We start from the raw sequence: 19,209 nt of genomic DNA, 5'->3' as shown, positions 1-19,209 counted from the left end.
TGGTCATTCATTTATTTGCTATTTTTTGGGGCCTTGCTGTGTGCAAATTGGCTGCTGCATTTGCCTATATAACAGTGACTGCACTTCAAAAGTAATTAATTGGTTGTAAAATGGTCTGGGACATCCTGAGGACATGATAAGGTGCTCTACAAATGCATTTTTTTCCTTTGAGACCACTGTACTTTATGAATACAGGAAACTTTCGATTAACCGGCAAAATTCAGGAGTCGGTTCAGATAACTTTTTTTACTTTTAGTTACTTTGTTTTTACTCATTTCTGGCTGTGCAAGCGTCTAACTGAAGTTGTTGCTAAGCTACAGAGACACTTGCAAGCTGTGCTGATTGTTTTGAAGCTGGGTTTGTTGCTAGATACGGAGCTCGAAGCTCCGTATGTTTTAACTATAGCGCTCGATTCTCCGGCAATGTTGATAGACCGGCACCAGCTCGGTCCCGTCCGTGCCGGATACCAGAAAGTTTCCTGTATATTGTACAATAGGTGTGCCAAATGCCCATCATGATCACCAATGGAGGAACAAGCTAACACATAGGACAACAGCTTAACCCGTAACTAGTCTGTGATGCATTAACATTGACAGAATGGGAGGAAGAGCACCCTATGAACAAGTAAACCTCTGGCATGAAAGTTCAAGATTGAGATGTTCAAGATTCAATTCTTCATCATTTGCCTTGAGTTGTTTATGCACCATAATTGTCAGCACGCTAACAAATGAGACGGACACAATGTAAAAAGACAAAAGCGCAACTCCTTTTCAGTATACTTTATGAAACACTGCCGTCTTGGATATATATTGTCATATATGCAAAACAGATCTAAATGTTTAATAATCAAGTGCAGACTTTATCATCAGTGCTCCTGCATATTTTCAAATTCTGTTCATGGAAATCCCTCTACAATTAATGTAAAAGAAAACACATTTCCTGAATATATGTGAATAAGGTCAGGTCAACAGAAAACAAAGCGGAATAATTCTTCTGAAGTCAAAGCCTGGGCAATATCTTAAATAAATTACAATCAGGTTCCTATTTATACTGTACAAGGAATTACAATATTTTTAAGCTTATAAAAGCACTGTACTTCTCCGCTGTGTATATATTTATTTAGTAGTTCTAACAGTATTCATATAAAATAAATTAATATATTTGTTTAGCTGGGAAGCTAGCTATTTATCTTCCTTTAACAAGTAACAAATGCATTTTAAAAATGAGGGGGCAACATTGATTTTGAAAGATTTTAATTATTATGAAGTCAGAAGTGGGCAACTGTGTATATGAAATGAAGAGAAATGCATTCTGTACAAATAAACCAATTTCTGGATAAGTAAACAAAAACTGTACATGTATTACTTTGTTTAAATGCCTGATCAAAATTTACTTTTACTTTATAAGTTAGTTATTTGTATGGCATTGATGCACAATTTTAATTCTCACCTAGCTAATTATATAGTATCTGTAGCTTGAGGGCTTTCTTACCAAGAGAGTTAAACATTCCACCTCAGTTATCTATTTCCATTCTTTTTAAACTACCTGGGCATTTAGTGCAACATGGTTTTTTTTTAAAGTGTTAAATGATTTGGCGTGACATTTCAGGGCCATTTAACCATGGCCACTCATTAGAAATCAACAAATTACAGAACTATGGTCAGTGTTGAAGCAGGGCCTGCTTGTTGCTATAGTACTGCAGCCGCTTAATTATTCATCATGTTTGTACAATTGAATATGAAGGTCCTGAAAAATTAATCAACTATCTTATTGCTCTTTTTTTTAAATAAAAACATAAAATCACAAAATGGTCCCTACCTAACAGGCTCATAAAATGCTGATTCTAGTCAGGCAAAATTGTATTCACTCGGTTTAATTTTTTTAATAAAAGAGACAAGTAAATGCACAATTAATGATCAGATGCGAACCGTACTCCACTTTCCTTTCCATCACTTCTAATTTAGGGAGTTTGTGTCAAATTCAAAACTTATTTTAAATGCATGGAGTTAAAAAAAAAACTAACCTCAAGAAGTCAACCGTCAAAAATAACAGGTGGGGAAACATGTGAAATTGATACTTTAATCTCCAGAAATGCATTTTGTCTATCTACTGTAATGCACACGATAATCTAGAGAAAGGGGAGTCTACCTTTACTGCCAGAGCATGTACACATTGTGGGGGATTTTCCAGCTCTTCTCCAAATGTGCTAAAAATTAAATAGTGAATTTTTTGTTTGATGGAGGCGCCAGGCTCTTGCAGATAACAGGTCACGGTCTTATAAATGAGCCTCCAATGGTCTTAAAGTGAGATTAGTGCTAAATGGCAATACAAAACGCATGGCAGCAGGTTTTTGGGCATTGCTCCAGGATCCAATTTATAAAAAGAGAACCTCAAGAAAGAAACAGGTGCAGTTAGATTATTGATAGACACAGCAATAGGCAAGACCAACAGGAATGGGGTGACTGGGGAGAGCGCAGTGTGTGGATGAGGTAGATCCTGTAATTGTACTCATACGATAAATAAGTGGATCTCAAAGTTAGTCATAAGAAACATAGAAACATATAGAAACATAGAAGATAGGAGCAGGAGTAGGCCATTCGGCCCCTCGAGCCTGCTCCGCCATTCAATGAGATCATGGCTGATCATCTAAATTCAGAACCCTGTCCCTGCTTTCTTCACATATCCCTTGATCCCTTTAGCCTTAAGAAATATATCTAACTCCTTCTTGAATATATTTATTGAATTGGCCTCAACTGCCTTCTGTGGTAGAGAATTCCACAGGTTCACTACTCTCTGGGTGAAGAAATTCCTCCTCATCTCTGTCCTAAATGGCTTACCCCTTATCTTTAGACTGTGACCCCTGGTTCTGGACTCCCCCGCCATCGGGAACATCTTTCCTGCATCTAGTCTGTCTAGTCCTGTTAGAATGTTATAAGTTTCAATGAGATCCCCTCTCATTCTTCTAAACTCCAGCAAATATATGCCCAATCGACCCAATCTCTCCTCATACATCATTCTTGCCATCCCAGGTATCAGTCTGGTGAATATTCGCTGCACTCCCTCCATGGCAAGAACATCTTTCCTCAGATAAGGCGACCAAAACTGCACACAATACTCAAGATGTGGTCTCACCAAGGCCCTGTACAACTGCAGCAAGACATCCTTGCTCCTGTACTCGAATCCTCTCGCTATGAAGGCCAACATACCATTTGCCTTCTTAACCGCCTGCTGCACCTGCATGCTTACCTTCAGCGACTGCTGCACAAGGACACCCAGGTCTCGTTGCACTTCCCCTTCTCCCAATCTATTGCAGTTCAGATAATAATCTGCCTTCCTGTTTTTGCCACCAAAGTGGATAACCTCGCATTTATCCACATTATACTGCATCTGCCATGCATCTGCCCAATCACCCAGCCTGTCCAAATCAAACTGGAGTTTCTCGGCATCCTCCTCACAGCACACACGCCCACCCAGCTTTGTGTCATCTGCAAACTTGGAGATATTACATCTAGTTCCCTCATCTAGATCATTAATATATATTGTGAATAGCTGGGGTCCTAGCACCGATCCCTGCGGTACCCCACTAGTCACTGCCTGCCACTCGGAGAAAGGCCCGTTTATTCCAACTCTTTGCTTCCTGTCTGCCAACCAGTTCTCTATCCAAGTCAGTACCTTGCCCCCAATCCCATGTGCCTTAACTTTCCACGCTAATCTCTTATGCGGGACCTTATCGAAAGCCTTCTGAAAATACACCATATCCACTGGTTCTCCCTTATCTATTCTACCAGTCACATCCTCAAAAAATTGCAGTAGATTAGTCAAGCACGATTTACCTTTTGTAAATCCATGTTGACTTTGTCCGATCCTGTCACTGTTTTCCAAGTGCTCTGCTATTACAGCTTTTATAATGGCCTCTAGCATTTTCCCCACTACCGATGTCAGGCTATAATTCCCCGTTTTCTCTCTACCACCTTTTTTGAATAGTGGGGTTACATTAGCTACCCTCCAATCCACAGGAACTGTTCCAGGGTCTATAGAATTTTGGAAGATGACCAGCAATGCATCTACTATTTCTAGGGCCACTTCCTTAAGAACCCTAGGATGTAGATTATCAGGCCCTGGGGATTTATCGGCCTTCAATCCCGTCAATTTCCCCAATACCATTTCCCTACAAATACTGATTTCATTCAGTTCCTCCCTCTCATTAGACCCTATGTTTCCCGACATCTCTGAGAGGTTACTTGTGTCCTCCTTTGTGAAGACAGAACCAAAGTATTGGTCTTCCATTTCTTTGTTCCCCATTAGAAATTCCCCTGATTCTGGCTGCAAGGGACCTACGCTTGACTTCGCCAATCTTTTTCTCTTCACATATCTATAGAAGCTTTTACAGTCAGTTTTTATGTTCCCTGCAAGCTTACTCGCATACTCTATTTTCACCCTCTTAATTAATCCCTTTATCCTCCTTTGCTGAATCCTAAACTGCTCCCAATCCTCCGGTTTGTTACTTTTTCTGGCCAATTTATATGTCCTCGCCTTGGATCTTATGCTATCACTAATTTCCCTTGTTAGCCACGGTTGAGTCACCTTTTTTGTTTTATTTTTATGCCAAACAGGGATGAACAAATTCTGTAGTTCATCCATGCGATCTTTAAATGTTTGCCATTGCCTATCCACCATCAACCCTTTAAGTAAGGTTCCCCAATCCATCCTAGCCAACTCGCGCCTCATGCCATCGTAGTTTCCTTTATTTAAATTCAGGACCCTAGTCTCTGAGTCAAATACTTCACTCTCCATCTTAATGAAGCATTCTATCATATTATGATCGCTCCGCCCCAAGGGGCCTCGCACAACAAGATTGCTAATTAATCCTTTCCCATTACATAATACCCAGTTCTAAGATGGCCTGATCTCTAGTTAGTTCCTCGACATATTGGTCCAGGAAACCATCCCGTATACACTCTAGGAATTCCTCCTCCACAGTATTGTTACTAATTTGGTTAGCCCAATCTATATTTATAATGGGGAACAAAGAAATGGCAGACCAACTAAATACATATTTTGGTTCCGTCTTCACAAAGGAGGACACAAATAACCTCCCAGAGATGCCGGGGAACATAGGGTCTGATGAAAGGGAGGAACTGAAAGAAATCAGTATTTATAGGGAAATGGTGTTAAGGAAATTGATGGGATTGAAGGCCGATAAATTCCCAGGGCCTGATAATCTACATCCTAGGGTACTTAAGGAAGTGGCCCTAGAAATAGTAGGTGCATTGCTGATCATCTTCCAACATTCGATGGAATCTGGAACAGTACCCATGGATTGGAGGGTAGCTAATGTTATCCCACTATTCAAAAAAGGTGGTAGAGAGAAAACGGGGTATTACAGACTGGTAAGCCTGACATCAGTAGTGGGGAAAATGCTAGAGTCCATTATAAAAGATGTAATAGCAGAGCACTTGGAAAACAGTGAAAGGATCGGACAAAGTCAACATGGATTCACAAAAGGTAAATCGTGCTTGACTAATCTACTGGAATTTTTTGAGGATGCAACTGGTAAAATAGATAAAGGGAGAACCAGTGGATGTGCTGTATCTGGACTTTCAGAAGGCCTTCGGTAAGGTCCCGCATAAGAGATTAGCGTGTAAAGTTAAGGCACATGGGATTGGGGCAAGGTATTGACTTGGATAGAGAACTGGCTGGCAGACAGAAAGCAAAGAGTTGGAATAAACGGGTCTTTTTCCGAGTGGCAGGCAGTGACTAGTGGGGTACCGCAGGGATCGGTCCTTGGACCCCAGCTATTCACAATATATATTAATGATCTAGACAAGGGAAATAGATGTAATATCTCCAAATTTGCAGGCGACACAAAGCTGGGTGGGCGTGTGTGCTGTGAGGAGGATGTCGAGAAACTCCAGGATGATTTGGACATGTTGGGTGATTGGGCAGAAACATGGTAGATGCAATATAACGTGGATAATTGTGAGGTTGTCCACTTTGGTGGCAAAAACAGGAAGGCAGATTATTACCGGAACGGCAATAGATTGGGAGAAGGGGAAGTGCAACGAGACCTGGGTGTCCTTGTGCAGCAGTCGCTGAAGGTAAGCATGCAGGTGCAGCAGGCGGTTAAGAAGGCAAATGGTATGTTGGCCTTCATAGCGAGAGGGTTTGAGTTCAGGAACAAGGATGTTTTGCTGCAGTTGTACAGGGCCTTGGTGAGACCACATCTTGAGTATTGTGTGCAGTTTTGGTCACCTTATCTGAGGAAGGATGTTCTTGCCATGGAAGGAGTTCAGCGAAGATTCACCAGGCTGATACCTGGGATGGCAGGGATGACGTACGAGGAGAGATTGGGTCGATTGGGCTTGTACTCGCTGGAGTTTAGAAGAACGAGAGGTGATCTCATTGAAACTTATAAAATTCTGACAGGACTGTACAGACTAGATGCAGGAAGGATGTTCCCGATGGTCGGGGAGTCCAGAACCAGGGGACACAGACTAAGGATAAAGGGTAGGCCATTTAGGACAGAAATGAGGAGGAATTTCTTCACCCAGAGAGTGGTGAACCTGTGGAACTCTCTACCACAGAAGGCGGTGGAGGCCAGTTCATTAAATATATTCAAGAAGGAGTTGGATATATTTCTTAAGGCTAAAGGGATCAAGGGGTATGGGGAGAAAGCAGGGACCGGGTACTGAATTTGGATGATCAGCCATGATCGCATTGAATGGTGGAGCAGGCTCGAGGGGCCGAATGGCCTACTCCTGCTCCTATCTTCTATGTTTCTATATGTAGGTTAAAGTCACCCATGATGACTGCTGTGCCCTTATTGCACACGTCTCTAATTTCCCGTTTAATGCCATCCCCAACCTCAGCATTACTGTTTGGGGGTCTGTATACAACTCCCACTAACGTTTTCTGCCCCTTGGGGCATAAGAAGCAAGAGTAGGCCATATGGGCCCTCGAGCCTGGTAATCAATAAAGACATTCCAAAACACTTTTTTTTCCCTAATTCAGCAATCTTTAGGATAAAATGGTCTAGATTAGTTCTCTTCCCTCCCTTTCCAGGTTAGAGTGTTTCACAAAAACAAAGATAACATCAAAGAGCCTCACACCTAAAAGTTGGCATTTGCTGTTGCACACAATAGTGATCTGCTAATGAATGCCATTCACACCTTTAACAAATCTCACCCATATTCTAATGCCCTTTTATATTACAGCCCCAACTTTGGTCACAATGCAGCAGTAGAAACTTAGAAACATAGAAGATAGGAGTAGGCCATTCAGCCCCTCGAGCCTGCTCCGCCATTCAATGCGATCATGGCTGATCATCCAAATTCAGTACCCGGTCCCTGCTTTCTCCCCATACCCCTTGATCCCTTTAGCCTTAAGAAATATATCCAACTCCTTCTTCAGTATATTTAATGAACTGGCCTCCACCGCCTTCTGTGGTAGAGAGTTCCACAGGTTCACCACTCTCTGGGTGAAGAAATTCCTCCTCATTTCTGTCCTAAATGGCCTACCCTTTATCCTTAGACTGTGTCCCCTGGTTCTGGACTCCCTGACCATCGGGAACATCCTTTCTGCATCTAGTCTGTCCAGTCGTGTCAGAATTTTATAAGTTTCAATGAGATCACCTCTCATTCTTCTAAACTCCAGCGAGTACAAGTCCAATCAACCCAATCTCTCCTCATACGTCATTCCTGCCATCCCAGGTATCGGCCTGGTGAATCTTCGCTGAACTCTTTCCATGGCAAGAACATCCTTCCTCAGATAAGGCGACCAAAACTGCACACAATACTCAAGATGTGGTTTCACCAAGGCCCTGTACAACTGCAGCAAGACATCCTTGTTCCCGTACTCAAGCAGTAGAAGTGACGTGGTTCTTTCAGAGGGACTAAGATCCGTGTTAGGAGGTGATTCTCCTAAAGCTCTGACAGAGAAGCAGTGCTACCAGGTACAATGTAAAGGGCCACAAACCGTTGCCGTAGATACTGCTGCCCATCATTCTTTCTGGCTGCAGACAAATTTTGCATTGCTTGCTTGCGCAGATCTACCCTAAAATCAGGGGAAGTCTGCAGCCAGAAGAAGCACAGCTATTAAACATTTGCTGCTCCATTGCCACCAATAATTTGAAAAGCACCTAGCAATGCAAGATAGGGAGCATTTCAGGGCACCAGAAGTCCGAGCACACTGCTGCACTGCCACCAGTGGAAAGGAGATAGAGCAGCAAATTTGCAGGCAAATTCCACAAAGGTGCAAAAACTAGAGCGTAATGATAATGGGGGACTTCAATTATCTCAATATAGACTGGGATAGCAACAGTGTAAAGAGCAAAGAGGGGAAGAATTCTTGAACTGTGTACGAGAGCTTTCTTGATCAGCGTGTTTCCAGCCCAACGAGAAAGGAAGCAATCCTGAATCTAGTTCTGGGGAATGGAGTGGGGCAAGTGAACAATAATATCATCGGGTTTAGAACAGTTATGTAAAAGGACAAGGAACAATCAAGTGTAAAAATACTTAACTGGATGAGGGCTAACTTCAGTGAGTTAAAAAAGAATCTGGCCAAGATGGACTGGAATCAAAAATTGGTAGGCAACAGTAATTGAACAATGGGAGGCCTTCAAAGAGGTGGTAGTTCGGGTAGAGTAGATACATTTCCACGAGGGTGAAAGGAAGGGTATCCAAAGCTAGAGCTCCCTGGATGACTAAAGATATAGATATAATTGAAATAGAAAAAATGAGGCTTATGACAAATGTAAGGTAGATAATACAGTAGAGAACTAAGCTGAATATAGAAAGTATAGAGGAGATCTAAAAAAGGGAAGAAGAGGGGCAATGAGAGCATAAGAATAGATTAGCGACTAAAAGGAAACACAAAATTTATGAACATATAAATAGTAAAAGGGTAGTCAAAGAAAGGGTGGAGCCATTTAGGGACTAAAACGGAGATCTTGGGGAGGCAGAGGGCATGGCAGAGGTACTAAATGAGTGCTTTGCATCTGTCTTCACTAGAGGATGCTACCAATGCAGCAGTAAAGGAGGAGGTAGTAGTGATATTGGATAGGATAAAAATAGATAGAGGAGGTACTTTGTCAGTCTTCAAAGTAGGAAAGTCACCCAGTCCGGATGGGATTCATCCCAGGTTACTGAGGGAAGGGTAAAAATTGTGGACACTCTAGCCACAATTTTCCAATCCTCCTTGAACATAGGGGGGGTGCCAGAGGACTGGAGGATTACAAATGTTACACCCCTGTTCAAAAAAAGGGAGCGGGATAAACCTGGCAATTACAGGCCAGTCAATGTCAGTGGTGGGGAAACTTTGAGAGTTAATAATCCGGGACAAAATTAATTGGCACTTGGAAAATTATGGACTAATAAATGAAAAATTATGAGCTAATAAATGAAAGTCAGCATGGATTTGTTAAAGGCAAATCGTGTTTGACCAACTTGATCAAGTTCTTTGATGAAATAACGGTTGATGTTTATATGGACTTTCAAAAGGCGTTTGATAAAATAACACTAATAGATTGGTTAGCAAAATTAAAGCCCATGGGATTAAAGGGACAGTGGCAGCATGGGTATGAAATTGGCTAAGGGACAGAAAGCAGAGAGTAGTGGTGAACAGTTGTTTTTCAGACTGGAGGGAAGCATACAGTGCTGTTGCCAGGGGTCAGCATTTAGACTACTGCTCTTTTTGATATATATATTGGCCCAGAAATTCAGGTCTCCACGGGTGAGTACGCGCTGGGTACTCACCCGTAAGCCCAATGAAGTGCCGGTTTTCTGCATGCACTGCGCATGCGCGGGAAACCGGCACTTCCGTTCCCCTGAACGAAGGGGTTCAGAGGTCGAACGCGTGCGCGGGAGGGGTTGCGCGTGCGCATCGAACTTAGGATTTTTTTGCAGGTTTTCCCGGGAGGGCAAGTCTCCAGAAGTTACACATTTAAAAAACAGGTGTAAGGCCTGTTTTTTACAAGGTAAGTGGTGAATTAATTAAAATTAAAACATTTTTTCCACAGGTTTATTATTTTTAAATACTTTAAAGCAAGGTAAGTTTATTTTTAGCCCCGTTAGAAAATAAAATTACTTTTTTCAAAAATTTAATTATTGTTTAAAATAGTTATTTCATGTAATTTATAGTTTATTTAAAAAATGAGATTAAAAAAAAATTTATTTGAAGATTTCGTGATGTTTTGGGGCCGTAGTATTTATAAGTTTTAACAGGTCTTCCTGTCAATCTTATGAATGGAGCATTCCCTGCTCCAATTGGCTCCCCATAGCTCACGTGATCCCAGGGGCCGCATTGAACTAACTGCGCCCCTGGGATACGCAAGCACTGCGCGCCGGCAGCTGGAGCAGGCCCAGGATCGGAATCCCATGCGGGCCCACAGCTCAACAGCCGGCGCGCAAGGCAAGTGCAGATTGGGGGCTTGCACCCACGGGAAGCCCCCGACCCAAATTTCTGGGCCATTAATGACCTGGACTTGGGTATACAGGGCAAAGTGTCAAAGTTTACAGATGACATGAGACTCTGAAATGTAGTAAACAATGAGGAGGCTAGCAACAGACTTCAGAAGGACAGACAGATTGGTGAAGTGAGCAAAGACGTCAGATGAAACTTAATGCAGAGAAGTGTGAAGTGATACATTCTGGTAGGAAGAATGAGGAGAGACAATGGGCTGGATTGTGCTGTAAAAATAACGGTGAGGTTAACAGCGCTCACAGTTATTAAAGTGTAAATCGGACAGCAATTTCCAGCAACTGCACCTGCGCAGTTAAATGCGGAAATCAGGAAGTTGCTGTCAGAGTTGCCCTGCTCCTCTAGCAGCTTCACTGTAACAGTATCTCACCGAGAGACTCGGAATTGTAATACATGAAGAGCGTGAAGTTACAGTACTAGCGTGATAGATACACGTTAAACACGGCAGAAAAAGTTAGGGCTCGTCCATTCCAGTGTAAGTACATTTTTAACAGCATGATAAATCTTAATTACTGCCAAACAACTTCTCTGGCACTGAAAATTAACTTTTACAAGTGTGGCGTCGCATTCCTGCAGATTTTAATTGTTGTTGGAGATTCTTTTTTTTTTTTTAATAAAATTTTCTTTAACATTTTCTTGCTGTCTCTTATCACTCTCTTAATCCCATCTTCCTTTCTCACTTTTTTCACTTTCTGTGCTTGATTTGACATTGAACTAAATATTCCAACTGACACTTCCTGGTTCAGACTCTGCACTCCTCATTAACGATTCTTCAATCTGATTGGTTAAGGAGATACACAGTTGCTTGTCCTGTTCGCACAAGTCCCAGATGCCCTGTAGAGGGCGCTGCACCAAAATGGCTCTCTAATTACAGTAAGTTCCAGTGCAAAACCCCATAGACAAACTGTGGACAAGTGTAAGTGTAATGAACAGTTGGTAAAATCTGGCCCAATAAAAACTAAATGGCACAATTTTAAAGTGGGTGCTCGAACAGAGAGACCTGGGGTTGTATTCACACAAATCTTTGAAGCTGGCAGGACAAGTTGGAAAGGCTGTTCAAAAAGCATATGGGGCATCCTTGATTTTAATAGAGGCATAGGCTACAAAAAGCAAGGAAGTTATGCTAAACCTTTATAAAACACTGGTTAGACCTTAGCTGGAGTATTGTGTTCAATTCTGGGCACCATGGGGGCGATTTTGCCAGCTCTGGGGAGGCGGGACTGCTGGGAAAATGGCAGAATCTGGGGGCTGTTACCCATCCCACCCCCAAGCCATCTTCCCAGGAGGCGGGTAGCTGACCCGCGCTGGGAACCGCCTCCCCGAGGCGGGAAGGGGATTAGCGCCAATTAACTGCCTGTTAACAGGCAGTTTTTTGGCTAATCCCTATTTTCAGCCCTGAGGTGTGGGCTTCCCGACGGCTCCAAATCTCGCCAGGGTCAGTGAGGCGGGCAGTCGATCTGCGAGGGTCAGAGGGGCCGAGATGTCTGGTGTGCAGGTGAGTGACGGGTGCATGTGTGCAGAGGTATGTGTGCGAGGTGTGTTTAAAATGTTTTACTTACCTTTACTTCTTCCTGCAGGCTTCCTCCCTTCAGGTCTTGGAGTCCCTCAGCTCACCGGCACAGAAAGCAGAATGGCTGCTGAACTGTCAAAAGCTGCAGCCTTCTGCTCAGGAGAGCTCCCTAACTCAGCCTGAGTGACAGGACTGAACATAGAGGACAGATTGTCAGTGTTTGACAGCTTCACAGAGCCGCCAAAACGATGACAATTCATCTGTCAAAAGCTCTTGACAGATGAAACGTCACTCGCTGATGTCACCTGTAACCGGCTTTCCCTTAATTGGCCTGCTAAGCCCGCTGGGCGGGCTTAACAAGGTCAATCAAGGGAACATAGCGTGGGTTGGCCACAAGTCGATGGAGGCGGGACTAAAACCCGACAAGTGGGAGTCCCACCTCCAAATGCTCCCCACTGACAAAATCCAGCCCCACACTTTAGGAAGGATGTCAAGGCCTTGGGCGAGGATGCAGAAGAGATTTACTAGAATGGTACCAGGGATGAGAGACTTCAATTATGTGGAGACACTAGAGAAGCTGGGGTTGTTCTCCTTAGCGCAGAGAAGGTTAACAGGAGATTTGATAGCAAAACCGTTCATGAATTGAACACCTAAGAGTAAATAAGGAGAAACTGTTTCCAGTGGCAGAAGGGTCAGTAACCAGAGTACACAGATTTAAGCTGATAGGCAGAAGAACCAGAAGTGACATGGAGAAACATGCATTTTTTTACATAGCGAATTGTTATGACCTGAAATGCACAAGCAGATTCAATAGTAACTTTCAAAAGGGAATTGAATAAATACTTGCAGGGAAACAAATTACAGGGATATAGGGAAAGAGCAAGGGAGTGGGATTAATTGGACAGCTCTTTCAAAGAGCTAACACAGGCACGACGGGCCAAATGACCTCCTTCTGTGCTGTATTATATGATTCCAGTAACTGTTCTACAGTATTAAAAAATGGCACAACTTCCAAGTTGTAAGATTTCTGCAAGCGACACATACTTTGTCATCCCTTTAGTGGCATTTTGGTATCACTTTTCTGCTGTTGGATCACTTTCTACCTTTTTTTTTAAAGTTCTATTTCACCCTTCAATTTGATAACCACATGTAATGTCAAGCATGGCTGACAAACTGGATAATACTGTTTTGATTCAAATTTTAATGAAAAACAGGCTACAACTACATGCAGCGAAAAAAAAAGCTCACAGACAGAAAGAATGGCACCCAAGTGTGTACTAATACGTTACAGAAGATTTTGGGGCAAGCTTTTTTTTTTTAAAAAAAGAAAGCACCAAACTTTTCTGTGTGTCTGTTCTACTGTAATTTAAAAAATCTATAATTTCACAAAAGAACATTAGGCGCAACTCCCAGATATTTAATGAGCTGACTAAAGTTGCATCATTCTGGCTGCTCGTGTACTCATCTGAGGCAGGCAATGCACTGGAGTAATTTGCCCAGAGTTATTTTAACCCCTCCACTGCCTGAACAGTGTTTACATTTGCATGCCTTCTGCTCATTCACAATGCCCGTATCAGCTGGTGGTTTCAATTCAATATATCCATATATATATTATATATATATATGGCAATAAATTTATAATGGAACTTTGTATGTCATGACACCCCATACCTGAATGTAATATTTCTACCAAGTTTGTGGGAGTGTGCTGATTTTTTGAAAAAATGGTTAGTAATTCTTCAGAAGACTTTCTCCTGAGATTTTGTCTATAAAAGCAGAATGTAACAAGGGCTTCAGAAGACATTCAGCATTAATACTGCAAGGCTTCAGCAGACAAGTGTTTTCCAAGCAAACCAAGACGTTAGAAAGAGCCCGTTTGTGCAAATAGCTTGACATTTGGCTTCGCAAAAAGGAATACACAAAGAGACACTGCAGTTATCTCCAACTAAGACCTCTATTCTCGAAACAAATCTTTTTGAAATCAGAGGCCAAATTCTATAAAGTTTTTAAACTGAAAAACTCCTACAGGCCCTCGGTTTTCCTAAGCCCTATTTCACTGGATTGGATTCACTGAACAAATTCTCTGGTTAGATGTGCCCCGCTTTTATCCAATACCCAAGTCAGAGTAAGCAGATATTAAAGGATTAGCTACATGAATGTTTTTATACACAAATTATAGGAATGTCTGATTTTCTACAGATGCCTTTAGCTTTGGTTCATTCTAATAGTTTCTTTTCTAATCCCCAGCGTTCCACACTGGAACATAACGTCCCATGCAGCGACTTGCACATTCTAATACCTACAACGCTTTATATTCATCATATTGTAGTTAGCAACTGTAGCTCATAAGATTCATTTATTCTTTGTACTGCACATTAATGAAGATAAAACAGGTACTTCTACAGCCCATTTCCTGTGCCAACTAATGAATTCACATTTACTCTAATACAGCACATGATCACAAGTGACAATGACCGGAAAATATTTCCCTCCCCCTGAAAACTCCATATGAGCCTGGAAACAAATTACAGATGTGCAAATGTTTTTGCGAAACACTGCCCATACACTGTGGAGATCTTTAAGTTTGTATCTGGATGAACTCTTAAGACATGAAGTGCCACTAACTATTAGCCTTTCTTAATCCCACATCTTTAAACAAAAAGCTTTTAAAAAGTGGGATACCTTTTTTCTTGGGCCCAAATCCGTTGGCATATCCTTTTCCTTTCTTCGTTTGAGCCCCAGACCATCGTCAGATTTCCGCCTGTTGGGATGATATTCCTCCATTTTTGGACGTCCAAGATCGTCAGACTTCCGTCTCCCTCCATCTTCACCTTCTTTAAACTCCTTTAAGAGAGACCCAGGAAGATTGGAGGCGAATTTAAACCCAGGGCCTCTCTTCTGCATGAAGATCGGAAATGGGAATAAACGCACATTACCACCCGCTATTGCAGAGAAGCTTGCGCTGCGCTGCCTGGTGTGGTATGTGGTCTACATGTATTTTACTTTAATCCACTCTTCCTTTGTGTTTTGTTTATAAGTACAAAGCTACATATGTAGCAATAAAATTTAATCAATATTACAGTTTCTGAAAAAAATCATATCATACTATAAACATGCGTTTGATTTAATCCAAAATAATTTTTTTTAATGTTGAATAATAATGTCCCATTTATTTTCTCAAAACTGATTTTAAAAGTGTTTGCAATGCAACTGTTCTTCAGTGTTTGGGTTGCATTTACAGTATTCAAAAAGTGTTTCTGCAATGCTCTACAAGCAGATCTATAACTATTATAATGCCAATGTAAAGATTAATTATGTGCATTCAATATCAGTGCAGCTGAAATCTGGTACAGAGGAAGTCTCAAATTCTCACTTTGACCACAAATGTATAACATTTAATGTCGGTCCCCATGCCTTCCCTCTCCCCTCTCCCTTTTTTCCTCCACAATTAGAAAGGTGGCTTGCTTGCTAATTTTAAGGGGGTGGGGGAAAAGGGGTAGTCAAGTGTCAAACAGGTGTCTGACATGCACGAATACCCATAACCACATTGACGAGTCTCTAATTCAATCTATTGAGAAGTCTGTAGCCACCTGCTGGGTTTCTGTTTGCCCAATATGGACTAAACACTTTATCACCAAAGGGACATTTCCCAAAGAGCTTGGATGGTAGTGCCAAGGCCTCCCTTGTGCCAAGTGTACACAAAGCTACTGCTAAAATAACAAAGCTAACTAGAGGAGAGCTACTGTAAGCTGCCCAAGCTTGTCTAGCCTTGACCACATTATCCAATGGGGCTTTGGCCTGTTGGGTTACTTGGAGACAAGTGGGGAAAAAAATCCCACCTCCAGTGACAGGGCCACCCTTCTGGGTTCCAAGCTGGCTGATCAATCATCGGTGTCATGGAATTTTGCAGACTTGTCCGGCTTAGGTACTGGCTTGTCAAGCCTGTCAGAGGGTAGACTTGATTACATATATTTTTGTTGGTATTTCTATCACCAGGCAGGTCACCAAATAGACCACTGATGCTTCAGTCATACAGTTTAGATAGAGATAGCGATATATATAGAAAGAGAAACTGTATGACTGAATCACCACTCCAGCCCCATTGTGATAAAGGCCAATATTCTATTAGCCTTTTTGATTATGTTTTGTACCTGTGCACCAGCTTTTAGTGATTTGTGTACATGGACACCTAAATCTCTTTGCTCCTCCACAGATCCTAGATTCTCCCAATTAAGAAAATATTCGGATTTGTCTTTCTCAGATCTATAAAATGGAGGGAGGGAACAAAGAAGGGGGAGGGAAGAGGATGAAAGATTCCCTCCATCATGGCAGATAATGGAGACTATACAGTACAAGTAAAATTAGAAAAATATCTGTGTCAGATTGTGTAACAAGCAGAATTTAGTTTTTCTACTGGTTTTAGCTCGAAGTAATTTCTGATCAGAAATTAACATGGTCCCAAATATAGGCTCAGTTGTGTATATTAGGTGTGACATTCCTTTTAAATCAGAAATTTCCTTTGTAAATAATAAATGAATCACTTATTTCATCAGCACTTACTTTGCCTGTTTTTCCTTCCTGGTTACACTTTGGGCATTCCCAGCAATTTGGCAACTCGTCATTTATAAGTCCTTCAGACTCTTCCACCTGATTAAAAAAAATAAAAAATACATACTTTGCTCATAATATACCTGCACCATTAACAAAACAATTGAAGATCCAAAATAGCCAGGTAACTAGAGTAGTTAACAATATTTGGTGGCAGTAAAGTACATAAGACTGAAAAATAATTGGCTATATGAGATTTTTAATAAAAATAAAAAAAGCTATTTGTGTTGGTTGAAGAGAACCACAGCAATAATCAGCAATTTCATAGTACAAAGTTTGTTAATAGTTCAGCTGTTGAAAAATTTAACATTATCGGCTACACGTGTTTCAATGCATGTATACAGCCTGCTCAATCATTTTGAACAAGTACAAAGGAGACTGATGTCACCAAGCTACATACAGAACTCTTGCTTACGTGACCTTTCTTGACCAGCTGAAACGTTCAGAAATCTGAGCTCCTTGGGAATGCCTTAAGTGTCATGTGACAGACATCAAAATAAGTCCAGATTTTAACAAAGCATCAGTGAACTTATGTATGCAGTGATGGACTGCAAACTTATTTTGCTTGAAAGGGGCCAGCTGCACACAAGTTCAGGGCAGGCTAACTTTTTGTATCCTGGACTGTAGGAGATGGAATAGTTCCAAGACTCCCTCCCTGATGAAGTGTCAGTGATAAAGTCAGATCTCCCCAGACATGCCCAAGTAGCTCTAGCAGGGTCTATAGATTCACCTCCTTGGGTAATGGTAGGTTGGTGCATACCACCTCAGATGTAGACTGTCCTGCCTACGTGCTTTCCTATGGAACTCCTCGTCCTCTAGCTCCAGGGTAGCAACAGGAATTCCCATAGGCAGGTCCATTCTACAAGTTTAGGGTGCTTAAAGACAGACTTTAATTTGATTCAGTAATAGGAGGTGAAAAAATAATAAAATGTATATATAAATAAATGCAACGCACCAAGCTGAATACCAGAAAAAAGAAACCCTCTCACAAACCAGCTAAACACGCCTATAAGAATCTCATTCTCAAATGCACCCATTTCATACAGGCCTTCTGGGACAAGCCATGTAAAGTATCAGGTAGGTAAGTGCAAACCTTATTTTCATAGCTTTTAAAGACTTAATTCGGTTCTCGCGTGTCAGCAGCAAGAGGCTCCAAATGATCCCAGCACAGGACCGACTCCCAGCATTTCAGGAGCAACCACACCGCAAATCGGCATCATAAAATTTACCCTTTAATCCCAACACTTCCCTCCAGATGTGAAAAAGCGACTATGTGTAAAGAGTCTAAATGTAAGTGTATTATATTGGCAGCTGCGAATTGTGCATCACCCCCTACAAGAAACCCCAAGTATCAACAACAATTGGCATTTAGCATCACTCCACTTTAGTCTCTGGTCCTGGGAAACAATTAAATATCCCATTTGTGCAGCTGTGCAGAATAGGCGTAGGCCATAGGGATAGAAGTCACACTGCAGAGTTATAGTCAATGAGGCTAAATGAAGCACTTTTGCGGTACTTCACTGCAAGGCATAAAACCTAAATTTTAATTTCCATATTTTGTCAGGTTTTCAAAATAGTAATTATTTCATGATAGATTGCAGTAATTTACTCATTGCAATGTTCATTTCACCTCCAACACTAAACTATCCACTCAAAACACACTGTTCAAATTAATCCTATCAAAAATATTTCAAATATGAAAGGTGTAAGATCTTAGGACTTGTCAAAATACGATCTCTCAGGTCAACTAGGTCAAGCATACCTTTAGACATCCTGGGTGTAATATTTCATTGCAGATGGAGCATTCCATTAAGCTAGCATTAAATTTCTCTGCTTCATCCACCACATTGTCTTCCTTTCCTGCCTCACCGCAGATCTTGCAGACTGCTGTGTGTGGTAGCACAGGCTGCAAGAAAGTGATAGAGGTCAATAGATTCTAGTCTAAAATAATACTCAATGTAAAACAAACCATTCATAAAACCACCATTCATAATCTTTGCTTAGTGTGATATTTTGGAACTACGGGTATATTTGGTGAGGACAATGCATGTAGCAGCACCAATACATTGTGCCGCAAAGTTCAAAGGGAACAGGTTTGATTCCCACTTCGAGTCCCTAATCTCAGCCACACAGCATGGGTAATTGTTGAGCAGAGGCAAGAAATCTCCTCACAGGGTGAGGGAAATTGGATAGAGTGTCTATTACTGCTGCTGAATTACTGTTGAAGTGTAGTTACTGCTGTTCTGTAGAAATGCAGATGCCAATTTGCACACAGCAAGGTCCCACAAACAGCAATGGAATGGATGACCAATTAATTTGTTTTTGATGATGTTGGTTGAGGGAGAAATGTTGGCCAGAACAGGAGAACTACTCGGCTATTCTTTGAACAGCACCGTGGTCTCTATTACGTCCACCCAAGAGGGCAGACAGGACCTTGGTTTAAAGTCTCATCCGAAAGACTACACCTCCGACAATGCAGTAGTCCCTCAATACTGCACTGAAGTGCCAGCCTAAATTATGCACTCGGGTCCTGAAGTGGAGCTTGAAATCACAACCTTCTGACTCAAAGGTGAGGGTGGTACCACTGAGCCAAGTTTGTCACATGTTGAGTTATC

General features: G+C 41.7%; 1 protein-coding gene across 8 annotated transcripts in view; it reads right to left on the bottom strand.

Annotated features, from left to right (window-relative positions):
- Nucleotides 1-19,209, bottom strand: part of LOC147102091 (lysine-specific demethylase 2B-like) — a 207,464-nt gene that overhangs the window by 117,912 nt on the left and 70,343 nt on the right. For 3 of the 8 annotated variants that reach the window (XM_085964271.1, XM_085964278.1, XM_085964279.1), the window contains exons 3-5: nt 18,357-18,500; nt 16,547-16,633; nt 14,669-14,884 (exon numbers count right to left, since the gene is read on the bottom strand). In XM_085964271.1, the coding sequence (XP_085820397.1) occupies nt 14,669-14,884; nt 16,547-16,633; nt 18,357-18,500 (447 nt within the window). Of the gene's footprint in view, nt 1-14,668; nt 14,885-16,137; nt 16,250-16,546; nt 16,634-18,356; nt 18,501-19,209 lie in introns of those variants that run through there. The other 5 variants (XM_085964274.1, XM_085964277.1, XM_085964272.1 and 2 more) reach the window with 5 other exon arrangements.

Source organism: Somniosus microcephalus, chromosome 22 (genome assembly GCF_052327205.1).
Source record: "Somniosus microcephalus isolate GS21.2 chromosome 22, FLI_Smic_1.0, whole genome shotgun sequence".
NCBI lineage: Eukaryota > Metazoa > Chordata > Chondrichthyes > Squaliformes > Somniosidae > Somniosus > Somniosus microcephalus.
The sequence above is the reverse complement of the archived record's forward strand: the minus strand, read 5'-3'. Positions and strand labels throughout refer to the sequence as shown.